We start from the raw sequence: 14,989 nt of genomic DNA on the forward strand, positions 1-14,989 counted from the left end.
TTTTTGAGGATTCGGGTTTCTGGGACCATTGCTACACGTTAAATTGCTAATTCTGCGTGTAGGTACGAAGGGTTGGGCCTCCAACACCAAAACCCCTCTTACTCAGTAACAGTTCATATGACTCTTCGAGTCTGAAGAACAACTCGTCGAATTCTAGTAAATATTCAAATGACTCGCCGAGCTGTTCATCCAACTCACCGAGTTTAAATCCATCTTCATAGAACTCACCGAGTTCCACTTTGGGACTCGTCGAGTCCCTTCGACCCATTTCCCATACAGACCAAATCTGAGACATGCAACGCTTCCAAACCATGGATCCATGTTCCTAGGGCATGCTTATCACGTAAAGTTGCAAACTTTACGTGCATGCATGGCCCTATAAACTCCAAAAGGCAAAACCAAGATCTTAATGAGGTCATACACTCAATGGGGACCTCAATCACCTCAACCACAGAAACTTTATACTTTTAATACACCCATAAGGTCCAAATCTAGAGTCCTTTCAGAACATAGAGCATAAACACATGGAGTTTGAGGTTTTAGGGCTTGAAAACCACTAATTTGGGACAAAAAGGGGATCTAATGAACTAGTGATCAAGGTAAGAACTTTTCTACCTGAATGGAAGCTTCTCACAGTGTAGATTCCGGATCTACCTCCCCTCCTTGCACACTTCAACCTCTTCCTTCTTCTTCTAAGCTCCAAACCTTCTTCACAAAGCCAAAAAACACTCTCAAGAACAATATGAGGGCTAGGGTTTCGCTCTACAGCTCTCTGGAAGTGTTAGGGACAAAGGAGGCCAAGTTAGAGCATTTAAATAGGGTGCAAACACCCGGATTAGGGTTTTTTCCCAACAGGGTCTACTCGTCGAGTCCGGGGACCGACTCGCCGAGTCCAAAGCTCAGTCCCCGCGTCTTATCCCGCTCCTACTTGGCGAGTTGGCCCAACAACTCGTTGAGTCCAAGGCAAAAATGCATTAATTTAAAATGTTAATTGCAAGGAGTACGTACCGGGAACCAGGTGCTACAATTATCTTACATACAAAGTTCATGACAATATGCATAGCATGCACATTATTCTACAAAGACATTGAACTAACACGATACTTACGAAATCCAAAAAGTTTAATTATTAAATATTCTACTTTCCTCCCCCAATTCTAACATGCGTCATTATTTATTCTTCATTATGGATGACGTTTTAAGTACAAGAGTTCATTTGGTGTAAGATCATGGCGTTTTAAGTAGTGTCTATCGGTCATCGGGAGCATTCCAGTCATGAGCTGAGGGCCGAAGAGGGCATACCAGACTTATGTGGAAGTCCATGGATGATCCATGGAGCTTTTAACCCATAATCTAATTAGTCTTCCTTTTAATCTCTAAATTAATTCATAATTAATTTAAGATTAAAACTAATTAAATAACGTAACTTCATATTAATATATTATAACTTATAATATATTAATAAACATATGTGTATAACTCTCATAAAATTATCCATAATAGTTTGGATGAGATGCAACCCAAATGGACCATGTCGGTCGGGTCAAGTATATACCAAATAAGTTATGGACTTAGACACCTTATCCAACACTTCTCTCCCACCAACACGCCTCCTTGACCCAAATCTGTTCATCAGTGCCTTTTCCGGTAAAAAGCTCTGGTCATTGTTGCCATCTTCGGTGTAAAGCTTGTTGGATCTATGTGCTAAGAATCATTCTAGAATGATGCTTGTCAATAACATATGATCTTATAGGGTCACACATTTAGCAAGTTGGCATGTATAGAACATTTTTTATTAATATGATTATTAATAAATATAATCGACTCTTGTATTTAACTAGAGAATAACTATTGTCTCGTGAAAATAATAATTATAGAGAGTATAAACTATTTATTATACCATATAGATTGATTTAATAAGTTGTATACAAAGTTTTGGACACTTTGGATTCCACTTGACTTAACTAGTTACATTATCTAATCAAGTTAGAGTAACTAGTCAACTCTCTCTCTCTCTCTCTCTCTCTTCTTTCTCTCTCTTAGGGCCTAAAATGTTAAACAGAATGGAGGTTGTTTGCCAACCTCCCTCTTACACACACCTTACTTGTAAGAGACCATTATTTTGCATTAATTCGAAGTATGTGCATTAGATCTTACATGTAGGTATATAATGTCACACCCCCATCCGACTGCGAAAACACCGCCCGGTGAGACGACATCATGGATCACAATAATAAGCATAAATTGAACATACAACAATAATGTAGTAAATAAGTACTATTATTTATTGAAAGAAGTATGTTACAATATCCCTTAGTCTAGGGTTCTAGAAAATGAAAGTTAAAAAACAAGCCTTAACGGATAGGCAACAAATGAAATATTGAAATATAAAAGACGACTACAATCTAGTGAGCATCCTTGTAGTATGTATTCCAATAGTCTAACATCATGAGAATACATGCGTTTTGAAAGAGTGTCAACTAGAAAGTTGGTGAGTTCACAGGTTTGCAATAGCTTAATCAAAACATACTTTCTTCCTAAAGTATAGTTATATTAGAGTTGGTAAGTACTTTTCAAGACCGAAAAACCTTATTTGGATATATATACATATACATATATATATATACATATATATATATATATATGTAGGTATCTATTTGTATACTTAATGTATATTTATTATCCTAACTTCGGTAACTAAGTTCTTGACAAAAATATATTCTTTATAGGCATTTCAAGTTTCCTATATTCCTTTATATGATATAGGTATTTCAAGTTTCCTATACATATTATATTCATTGTGAGTGCCATAACCAAGCTAGTTCAGACTAATATGCCTCTCCCGACGCTTCATCAGGGTGTCAAATAGTAGAAAAGAAAATTATCACCCAATGTGACTTGACCGTCAAGGTTGTAGCTAGCAACCGTAGGTAGGGGTGTCAACCTGTATATATCGATACATAATTCTACCGCTCTTTTAGTTAAGGGTTATAAGCTAGAGGCCTTTCTAAGTATAGTGATACTTAGGTTGATGCATAGAAGGCTCACATGAATTTAAAGTAAATTAATAACCCTAAATTTAATATCAAGTTTTTAGTTATTATTCCCATAACAATACATAATACTAAAAATACTCCTTAATTCAAGGTTCCACAATAAGACTACTGCATTGGGTATTGAAATATATTTATTTACAATACAAACCAACTATATCATTTATTTAACATATTTATGATAGAAATAAACAGTATTTGCATGCATTCCTTCCCAAAACGATAAAAGAGTTTAAATGGGTCCATAACACTCACTTATGAGGTTAGTAGTCGAGAAACCGAAGAGATTACAAAAACCCGGAAATTAGTTGTTTTGTCCTTCGGTGAATAGTAATCTTAACTAATGAATAGTAACCTTGAATGGTGATGAATAGTGACTTGACCAGAGCTTGGTAGGAAAAATAGTCGGAAAAGGTCACCAACGGTGGCGCCGGACAACAACTGGCAGTGTCACAAAGTTGATCATATGTGGCTGGTCAACAACAGGTGATCGGAAGGAGGTTCATCAGAGGTCAGATTGGAAAAAGGGAAGCGGCGGCCGGTTGTCAGACCTTGTTCACAGTTTTTCAGTGCGATGAACTATGGTGGTCGGCAGTGGTTCGCAGCTGCCGAAATTCGAGAGAGAAATAGGGAAAGATCTGGTGGGAGGGAGAGAGATTTGGGAGAGATATTGTGAAATTTCTAAGGAGGGAAGAACCTCCTTTATATAGGGTCTCCCTTCTTGATAACCTTTGAAGCCTTTGAACCCACTTGGTTTTGGGATGTTGATGAAGATGAAAAGATCAAAGAATATGATCTTCTCTACAAGTATTTACCATCAAGAGTAACGCACTTGGAATGTTAGTTCCTTCTTGTATTATTCAGTGTCCTAAGCCTTTAAGTACTTAACTCAAATAAGCACCAAATGAGACAACTCAAGGAAGCTTTAAAATCACTAAACTAACTTCAAAAGACAGAGAGAGAGAAGTGTATGAAGAAAGCAAGTTTCAGCCATAAGATAGAAGGAGTAAAAACTAGCTAATTTTCAAGCATGAATTTCTCATTTTATATCCCATGTAAAGTAAGGGCTTTATAATAAAATACTCTAGAGTATTTGTAGCCTTTAGAGGCATGGGGAGACAAAGCATGGAGGTTGACAAGCAACCTCCATATTTGTTTAATAAATTTGGTCATACTTTTTGGAAGGTGGGGGATTCTTTAATTTTTATAAACTCTAAGTTTATAAAATATAAATTTTGTCCTAGGTAAAAGACAAAGAATCCAACTAGTCCAAAATGTGGTGCAAGACTTATTAATTCATACCATATGAAATAATAACTAGTTTTGGAAGGTGGAGGATTCTTTAATTTTTATAAACTCTAAGTTTATAAAATATAAATTTTTAGGTAAAAGACAAAGAATCCAACTAGTCCAAAATATGGTGCAAGACTTATTAATTCATACCATATGAAATAATAACTAGTTATACTCTCTTATAATTATTATTTTCACAAAACAATAATTATTCCCTAATTAAAATACAAGAATTGATATTATTTATTAATAATCACATTAATAATAAATATACAAAATGTGCCTACTTGATAAAGGTGTGACCCTATAGGATCACTGACGGTCATGAGGGCAAGGCGGAGGCTCCAACAGTGAGGACCCAAGCATTGCAGTTGCAGGCTGGGGAGACCAGAGTTCCATCAGATGATATCGCAGGTATGTTTCCTTCCATTTTTCTCATGGCTTATATATATATATATATATATATATATATATATATATATATATATATATATATATATATATATGCTTTTGGATCATGCAATGTATTTGTAAGTCATTATTTCCGATTTAGCTTCTCTATGATTGCTTGATTATTATTTCGAGGGTCAACGCATGCCATTATGCATACCGAGAGTCAGGAGCGGACCACATCTTATTGGAAAAGATTTAGTTTGTTAGTCATCTTTGGTGTAGGCCCTTAGGGGAGCGAACGAGGGTTACTGCTCGGAGGATCAACAGTGGATCAACATGGTGCATCAATAGTTGTACATGGTGGATATGAGTTTGGATTCAGTTTGAGGGTTGTGTTAGAGCCTGTCTAACTGTTCTTGTCTGATAAAGGCTTTGGGGTCGGAAGCATGACCCGAGCACCTGATTGGAATATAATCGAATACGGTTTTGACTCATGATTGATTATGGTTTGGTTTGGTAGATGGAGGACAAGACCATGGAATGAGCTCGTGGCTGTTATGGGAATGTTGTAATACTACAAGATAGTTGTATCATACACAAGGGTGATAGGTTGTCAAGGGGTGTTGTAAGTCTACGATGGAGTCGTAGCGTTCACCAGGAGGAGATGAGTTCTTACAGGAGTGATTGTTAGGCTATAAGAGGATCATAGCGCACACATGGATCGATTCGGATAGTATTGTTGGTTGACCACTCCTTGTTTGGAATGAAGATCGTTGGGTCTGAAGCAAGGTTAGGCTTGTATAGCTCTTATGGGGTAAGACCCGTGGTCGAGGCTCGTTCGATTGTGTAGTTGGGTGACACCCATGGGTTAGGCCCATTTGGTTAAGAGAGTATGGGTGAGAACTGGTAGAAAGTGGCTTGATTAAAGTGTTGGACCATGTTTAGAGTAGGATGAATCTATGGTTTGATTTTTCTTTAGATTTAGTGGAGGTTGGATTTTCGATTTTATCTAATTCTGATTTTCTTTTCCCATTTTTCGGTTTGATTTTCTTCTAAAAAAATCAAATATGGTAGTGATTTTTCGATTTTCCCATTTCCTAATTCCCATTTTCCATGTTCCATGTTTCCTGTGATATACTTTTTATTTGCTTCATATGAACAATCAATGTAGTGGTTTTTCAGCAATCATGTCGGAGAAGACAAATGAGGTGATTGTTTACCGGAGGTTGAGTACAGGAAGAAGAGGTTGAGGAGGATGGGTTAGGTAGGGAGGTGGACCACATATATAGTTACCATTGTTTTTAAATATTAATAAGTTAATAACAAAAATAAATAAATAAAAAGACCATCAAGGGTAAAATAGTGTTTTTAGGTCGAACAATGACCAAAAGTGAAACAAAATTACATCTTAGGGACCGTCTGAGTTGGAAAAAAGAAAAAAGAATTACGAGCCAAATATATATTACCCCAAACCATATGGACCATTTACGTAATTTACGCAAGATTTTAAAAGTATATCAAATATGTTTCTTTTCTAAAATAAGAAAGCACAATTTAGACAAAACGGAAAAAAGAAGAAAAAATCGTAAGATACATCATCAAACAAATGACAATTGAAAATATATTTTTAGAAGTGATTGTTTTGGAAATATTTGAAATAGAATTTCATTATAACAAAAGAGCATTGGGTATAGATAACGTAATATTATTTTGGTACCACTTTACATGCCACATCACCAATAATATTATAAAATCAATTAAGGAAATTGTCACCATGTTATAACACCCCGCTAATTTTCATGTCATCATGTTTTTATCTTTTTTGATTTTTTTTTTTTTTAATTATAAAACCAAATATATTTTTACAAAACATAATGTTTAAATAAAACATAATATTTAAAAAACATAGCATTTAAAAACAAAAAAAATAAATAACATTTAAAAACTAAAAAAAACATAACATTTAAATTAAACCTAACATAACCATAGTCCTAATTGCCCAAATAAGTTTTTCTAATATGCTTCTTCATCGCTTGTAGCACTATTAGATATTGAGGCGCCAAACTCTCATCATTAGCCCGAAGAATTGACAACCGATTTGCCATTTGTTCTCACTCTCTTTGCTCTTTCTCCTCCCGCGCTTACCTTTCAATGGTCTCCAAGTCCTGATGTTTGAACTCATTTTTTTTTCTTTTTGTATTAAATTGTGATCATCAAACTTTGCTTTCATTTCCGCAATGTCTCTTTTGTTCATCTCAAATTCCTATGCATGTTTTGCAGTGTGTCTCGCTTTGTCACAGCCTATTGGTCTTCGTGGTGGGGAGATTTCATCGATGTCATTCGTGTTATAATTGAGGTATAGAAAACTTGGAAATTCTAAGAATTGTGGCTTTCACTTTCAGATTAAAGTATTTGGGTGGTACTCCCAATCTTTAATCGGGTAAGACTCAGAATTGAGAGAAAACAGAAGAGAGAATGTTTTGATGTTATGAAGAAGAAGTGTACCAACCACATATTCGGATATGATCATATAACAGAAAAAAATTCCTGTCTTAAAACTGCCACATGACAGTTTTATGTCCTAAAACTGTCCACAAACGGTCATAAACAACCTTAAATCCAGGTCTAGAATATGGATCACAAAACTGGGTACATTTATCAAAAATCTGGATTTCTGATGCATTTTTAGTCCAGCTCGATCCCAGCCAGGGACTCTGCCCCTTGGACCCTGCTCCCAGGGGCGCTGCCCCCGAACCCCCGTCGGTTTAGGGGCTTCGCCCCTAAATAGCAGTATACTTTCAACAAAGACAAAATTAAACAAATGTGCACTCCACACCATACCGATTTGTTCAATAATTATCAAAGTGACATTGATCAACAAATTAACCCCATTACACTTAAATAACATTAGTGATATAAACTCACTAACAATTCAGAATGTCATCAGTGTCGGTGTTGAGATCAATGTGAGTCCGTGCATCCGAAACATCGAACGAACTCGAATTACGAGATCTCTTCGATTGAACCTCCGATGATGTTGGAGTTTTAATCCATTTTGGATCTACTCGCACCAACTCCCATGCTTCTCCGAACTCGAACGCATGTCCATTCTCTACCCGATATTGTTCTTTTGCAGATTCTAACAAATCAAAGTTGTTAGTTCCGCTCTGCTGTTGAGACTGAAGCCTTTTTGTAAAACCATTGAATTTTGTGCACCGCTTACTTATTTGAATATATTTGCTACTAAACATGCTGGTATTGCTTTATGGTTTTTTCTTCAAGATATTGTGGAATTTTTTAAGCACCACCTCCTAATAGGCACCTTTCTTCATACCATGTTTTTTGAAGATGTTATCACAAATACATGGTATGAAGATGTTATCACAAACGCACGTTTCACCAAGTCATAACACCAACGAGAAAACACATAACGAGGAAGGGGCAGTGTGCTCCCCGTTATAACGCCGTTTAAGGCAATGACACGCAGGTAATAACATCGTTTTCTAGACACACATCGTATACTCTATCTAATGTGTTGTTTTAAGGTATTGTATTGTACGACTATAAAACATAAATTGTTGTGTATAAAGAAAAAATACGTAGGAATCAAACTCTATCATATATCCTTCCACTAAGTAAAGAATTTCAAAATGCTTTCACACAGATTACAAGAATAACATCTTTCTACAATTCTAATTCAAATACCACCAACCATATTACGATAGATTCCCAATTAAAAGATTCCACATCTCACAAAAACAATCACACAACCCAAACTTCTAAATCAGTTGTGTTTTAGTCTACTTTTCTTTATGAACCAACCCCTCTACAGTATAGATGAATATGTGGATGTGATACTCGTTTCAATACAACAATCGGTTCATTTATAAAGTATACGCAACGTTAACAAACATGGCATATGGCATATTTATTTAACAACTCCTTCTGGAAATGAAAGAAATGAGAATCTTTGTTGCACTATAAACAACTAAAAGATTCAGAAAACAAAGAAGCAGCAGCCAATCCACTTGAAATAGCACCTTCAACATTTGGGCTCACACAAAAATCTCCACAAATTGCCAGTTTCTTTCTTCTATCCCAAATGCATTTTTCATCTCTTGCTATGCTTGTTGCTGGAAAAGCACTTCCCCTGAATCAAATACACAAACAAAATAAAATCGTAACATGTAAAAGTTAAAAATCAAATAATGAAATATGTAGTTGAAATGTAAAGTTTGAGTAAAAAGTAAAAACCATCTATGAGCTTTCTTGAAAAATGGCAGAGAGACATCAAGTCCAGTCCTCTGAAATTCTTGAAAAAGTTGTTCAGCGATTTCTGCTAAAGCTGCATTTGAAGGTTTTTCTAGTCCTGCTTTTCCAATTATACCCTCTGCATACTTTTCTGTTGAACGCAATACCCACCTTTCACTGTTCCATACAAACCATTAAACATGAAACTTTTTTTTTTCTATAAAAGAAGAAAAAGAAAAAAATTATGATTTAAGCATCAAAACCTTGACTTGTAAAAAACCAGAAAACTAATCTTTGGATTGTTTTTTAATAAAAAAAATCTTAGTGGTTAAACCAAAATAAATAAAATGGATTTGGTCAAAGCAAGTATATATATATATATATATATATATATATATATATATATATATATATATATATATATATATATATATATATATATATATAATGAAAAAGTAAAAATAATATAGACCTGGAGGTAGAACGACCAGGCTTACAGCTGTCACAGGTTGCCCAGCTAAGTAGTTCAGAATTTTCAAATGAGAAACCCTTAAGCGGTATCTGAGCCAAGAATTTTATTAAAAAAAATTAATAATATATAAAATTTATTAACCCATAACAAAATTATGAAAGATGAAGTGGAAGAATGGGAATCTTACCGAAGACAAGGGATTGTGAAATGCCAACATGAGAGCGAAACATGGTTTAACAGGAACGTCTTTAATCTTGTCAGAAATCTCTGGTATCACATTCAAGTCTATAATTCAACAGTAAAAGAATACTTTATGTGATTGTTCTTAAGTAACCTATATAGAAAAGGGTATTATGGGAAAATCAGTAAATAAGGAGCATCTTTTAGTGCATTTCCTTTGGTTGTTACCAGAATGCTTATAAAGGAGTAGAGGTTATCTTTTGTCAAATTCTGGTCTTAGAACCTTTGGGAGAGATTAAGCTCTCGAATCACTAGCAAGTAAGTATTAGGTTATTTTTGTTTATTTTGGTGTTAATTTGAGTGTTTAATCAATCTAGTGAAACTCTTGTTATCTGTTGTTATTTCCTGATTTCATCCTCTCATTTCAACAGTTCACACACTTCACTTGAGCACTAATACACTGGAACTAAAGCCTCACTCCCGATACACCAAGAGAATCCAACATGTGAACAATCTAACTTTTTTTCCTTTAGACTTATTTTGACTTTTTTCCTCAATTCCCACACACTAAAGAAGTCGCTCACGCTGCTACTTGTTCTTCTTCTCAATCGCACCTAATTTTTTCATTCTTTGACATTTTGACTCCTGTTTTTGATGTTTTCGACTCTCGGTGGCAGTTTCAACCTTCTTCCAACAGGTTTAATGTATATCTTTATAAATTAGGGTAGTAAATGTTTTACATAGACATAATGGGTAAACGAGCAACAAGCTATACCGCAACCCCTTTTTGGATAGCAAAACTAATTCTTTTAAAACCAACATCCATAGATCTTGGAGTCATAACATTACTATGCATGACCTGTTGGACTCTATTGAGGAGCTCCACAGCATCTAGTGCAAGGAAACAGAAAGTATCAAATGCAAAAGGTATAAACGTGTGTTGATTTTCCACGCATGTTTTCTCATGTTCTGCCACTTTGCATGATGCGGCTTTTAAAGCAGCTTGCCCCACAATGAAAACCACACTCCCCAAGCCCACAAGAGGGGAAACCCCTGTTAGATCCACACATGCATTCTTCCCTCCGGCCCATCCAAAAAATAAAACATCAATGTTGATCTTCCTTTCAATGAGTCGGTCAGAAAGTTCACAGGTGCCTCTTTCTTGGCAGAAACCATGCCACGCCTAAATATATTGATGGTAAAAGGGACCTTGACGACTTAAGTGATGATGGGTAATGGGAGATTCGAAAAGAGTTTTGGGATATGCAAGGGGTAGTTTGACGCATCAAGGTTTTCGTTTTTATATGGTGGTGAGAAGGTTGCTCTTCGTGGCGATTAAGAATTTAGTCAAACCCTAGTTTGTTTTTGTTCATTAGTTCGATCTCTACGAATGAGGGTTTCCTTGTGGAATTAGTCAAAGCAAAGGAGACTATAATTCATTGATACAGACACATTCCATGTGCATGAGTCAAACTAGAAGAGCAGTCAAGTCACGTGCATAAAGACTTGGTCATATTCAATCGCCACTAAAAGTTTATTGCATTAGTTTAGGACTCACGATTTAATTCCAGTATGCATGTTTCCCTTAATTTTAGTTAGCAAGTAGTTTCAGATTTCTATAAATTATATCCTGCATTTTGATTAAGAATTAAGCAGAAAATTGTCTCGGTATTGTCTTGTTTATCTATCTCTCATCTCTAGTTTCTACAGGGGACTCGCCATCCAAATAATTGGTTGTATCATTCATCCATATCCAAATAATTGGTTGTATCTCTCATCTCTAGTTTATGAACTCACAAAGGACATTACGAGTTTTTGCCCTTCAGGCTAACCAACATGTTGGCGAGTGGAGACCTTTCAATCATTGATAAAGAAGGTGTTTTTCCTGTATTTGCAAAAATTTGTTTTTGTTCTCTTTGAAGATATATTAGTCTATAGTAAAAAGCTAACATAGCATCGAGAGCAACTAACCATCGTATCTCGCGAAGTATGTTCGGGCAAGATTGTGTGGAGTACTTGGGTCATATTGTATCTTGTGAGGGGGTCATGGTGAATGTAAATCCATCCAAAATCTCGACTATAGTGGAATGACTCGTGAGACAACTGTTTCAACCATAAAGTTTTTGGAAAAATCCGATAATGCCAAAACCAGATCTTGAGTATGTTAGCGGTCATATTTATAAGCAAAATAGTTTGTCTCCATGGGATTCCTAAGTCCATTGTATTTAATAGAGATAAAGTAAAACCCTAAACCCTAAACTATTCAGGACACCGGGGAACGTTTCTCGAAAAAAGCACAACCTATCATATCAATAAATGGATAGACACACTGAGTTTGTGAATTAAAGTGTTGAAGTGTATGTGCAATGCTTAATGGTGTGTTAAGTAGTTACCATGGGTCGAGATGGAGGTCAACGCGAAATAAATCATAAGGGCAAATGGGGCAATGTTTATTAGAGGCGTAGATGGAAATAGGAGGGAGAAATAAATTGCAAAAATAACGGGATTTTGATGATCGTTTCCTTATCTGCGTATTACCTATTTTATGTTTATCTTTCCTAGTTATGTTTATCTAATAAGTTAAGTTTCTTATCACCAAGATATCCATAAATAAATTTGCTAGGGGGGACTAGAAGGCATAAAAAAAAAAAAAAAAAAAACTAGAATTGGAATAGGATTCAGATATCTCTTTAATGATCTTTTAAGCTATATAACTTTAAAGGTACTTTCCTATGTTGTACTATAAATAGAGAATCCAATGTACCATTTTAAAGATAGAAAAAAAAAAAAAAAACATTCTTTCTACTTATATAATATATTATGTTAAAAAGAAAGTGGTAACTATGTCCATCACACACATTTCCAAACAATATCTATGAGTGGTTGAGAATGCAAATTGATTATTTACTCAGGGATATATATATATATATATTAATATATATATATATATATATATATATATATATATATATATATATATATAATATATAATATAAAATGAGCAATTTGGCCATCGGTTTCATGTCGATAAAAGTGATAGTTAGTACAACTTCCATTCATTTCCTTATCTTACATCCTAATCACATCCGAGTTTTAACTTTTAATACTATAACCACTATTTGATTGTCAAAGTTTAGAAAGGCCATATTGTTCACACATGTTGCAATTAATAATGACATTGTGATTAATCATTCCCACTATTTTAATAACTCAGTCTCCATCTTTGAGGTTCCCTGATAGGCTGATATTTTGCATTTTAATATAAAAAGACTTTTATAACTTTTGACTCAAGGATTGCAAGAACCAATCAAAATAAATAAATAAATAAATAAAAGATATAGGTAGAAGTTATTAGTTATACTTATACCAAGTGGAGGTGGTTTCCCAGTGACTTGTGTAAACCTTTGAGAAAATGTGCTTTTGTCTGATGCTACAACTCCATTAAACATTCCAAGATCTTGTCCATTCACATCTTTTAAACTCCATGAATCCTCATTCTCCAACCACTCCAATCTTCCAACCATAACCCCAAATTTACTCTCTATACCTGATTAAAAAAAAGTCAAATAAGACACCATTTTATTATTAACTTATAGTTCAATAAAGTTTCTTATACCAGGTTCTTGGCATAAAGCTCTGCATATAGAATTCATTCCAGGGATACCCACATATTTCTTGCTTAATCCTTCCTAAAATGAACAGAGAAAACATCATAAAGAAAAGCAACATGGATAAGATAGTCTATAATGCTAAAGAAAATCGGTAACTTTTAAGCATGTTATTAATTGAATCAATCAATGAACATGTCAACATGAAAATTTAGGGAATGTCATGTGGGAATAACTTTTTGTATTATAATATGGCTAAAAGTTTTCGAATTCAAATGTATATACAATATATAGATTTTGCTCGTGATTCTTGTGAGCATGTGGGTGAAGATATATACAAAGGAACAATTCAGGCATATAATACTTCAAACAGCTAATATACTGATTTTAAAAACTCAAAATAGGACGACAAACAGCTATGTGGCCAAGTTGCAATAATAAACTATGATGAAGATGAAGAATGAGTAAACCTTTTCGAAGTTGACAAATTTTTTAGTATTGAAATCAAATGACCCAAAATTCTGTTTCCATTCAGCGACAAGACCCCTTGCTTCCCAACCCCTAATCATCTCCTCCACGTCGTTGTTTGTTGAAGTAAAATAAGGTGCGCCGTGGTCAAAATATAATTCCCTTTCATCTTCGGAAGTTTCCCTGAAAATTACACAGAATGCATGCGATTATACATACAAACGTTTCTTGTAGTCTTTGATATAAAATGAATTGGGATCTAATTGTGGAATATAAGCGAAGTGGTTATGGAGATTGAGATAGGGTTACATACAGAGAACAATAAAATACCATTAGGGATACCTTCTCCGAGACATTCGACCACCTGGGCCTCTAGCGGATTCGAAGATGGTGACTGAAATCCCATTTTTGGCCAAATTGGAAGCGCAAACAGCTCCTGAAACTGAACCATTTTACAATTGGATCGAATTAGATCGAAAAACAGGCACACAGGCACATATTCCAGAACTGAAAGATGTTTCCTCACTTCCGGCGCCGATGACGGCAACCTTGGTAGCTATGGGATTCATGGTGCACCCGTCGACGTTCTTCACCTGCGAATCGGATATTTCTTTTTTAGAGTTTATGTAATTTTTATTGATGTGTCATTTTATATTATCTACAGTACTACACTAAATCAAATTTACATTTTGAGTTTGGGTTGTTGATCGGGTAAATTTTCAGGTTTCGGTTAATTCGGGTTTTTCATATAAAAAAGTTTACCCGTTATGGTACCCAAATTAAATTCGGGTAATTCGGGTATGGGTAATTCGGGTAAAGGATCGGATAAGGGTAACTCGGGTATTACCCGATTTTAAATTTTTTTTTTATTTTTTAATGGCACCTAAAAATAAATGTAATGAAATAAGTATGTCGTGCTAAACTTTGAACATTGAGATTTTTTACTCAATAATATTTGAGATATCAAGTATTCTTTCCAAAATTTCGATCTTGGGTTGAATTCTTTATTTTTATTTTTCTATTTTTCTTGTGGAACTTGATCGTTGGTTAGGTTGTCAACTTCAATCGTCTAATCTTCTACTTCAATATAGTCATCCATTGGTGACGAATACCAATGAAGAGCGGACGAGGTACGAGGGTTTTTTCACGTGGGGAAAATAGAATGAGCCTTAACGAAGGAAATTAGGATTTGGGAATTGGGAGGGTTAGATAAACTCATAAATGGACATTATTTCTTATATATATTTCGGGTAATCGGGTATACCCGAAGC

General features: G+C 34.9%; 1 protein-coding gene across 4 annotated transcripts; it reads right to left on the bottom strand.

Annotated features, from left to right (window-relative positions):
• Positions 1 to 8,527: 8,527 nt before the first annotated feature.
• LOC145014747 (FAD/NAD(P)-binding oxidoreductase family protein) lies at positions 8,528 to 14,353 on the bottom strand. 4 transcript variants are annotated; one of them, XM_078973177.1, is made up of 9 exons: positions 14,245 to 14,353; positions 14,061 to 14,160; positions 13,721 to 13,901; positions 13,259 to 13,331; positions 13,010 to 13,189; positions 9,650 to 9,729; positions 9,463 to 9,551; positions 8,994 to 9,167; positions 8,528 to 8,889 (listed from the first exon to the last, which is right to left on the bottom strand). In XM_078973177.1, the coding sequence occupies exons 1-9, from the start codon at positions 14,285 to 14,287 to the stop codon at positions 8,718 to 8,720; spliced, it is 1,092 nt and encodes a 363-aa protein (XP_078829303.1). In that variant the 5' UTR covers positions 14,288 to 14,353; the 3' UTR covers positions 8,528 to 8,717. The 4 variants fall into 4 exon arrangements, with proteins under 4 accessions (XP_078829303.1, XP_078829301.1, XP_078829302.1 ...); XM_078973175.1 differs by having other exon boundaries at positions 9,650 to 9,747; XM_078973176.1 differs by having other exon boundaries at positions 13,004 to 13,189.
• Positions 14,354 to 14,989: the final 636 nt, after the last annotated feature.

The sequence above is a fragment of the Lactuca saligna genome, chromosome 9 (assembly GCF_052625555.1).
Source record: "Lactuca saligna cultivar CGN05327 chromosome 9, ASM5262555v1, whole genome shotgun sequence".
Taxonomy (NCBI): Eukaryota; Viridiplantae; Streptophyta; class Magnoliopsida; order Asterales; family Asteraceae; genus Lactuca; species Lactuca saligna.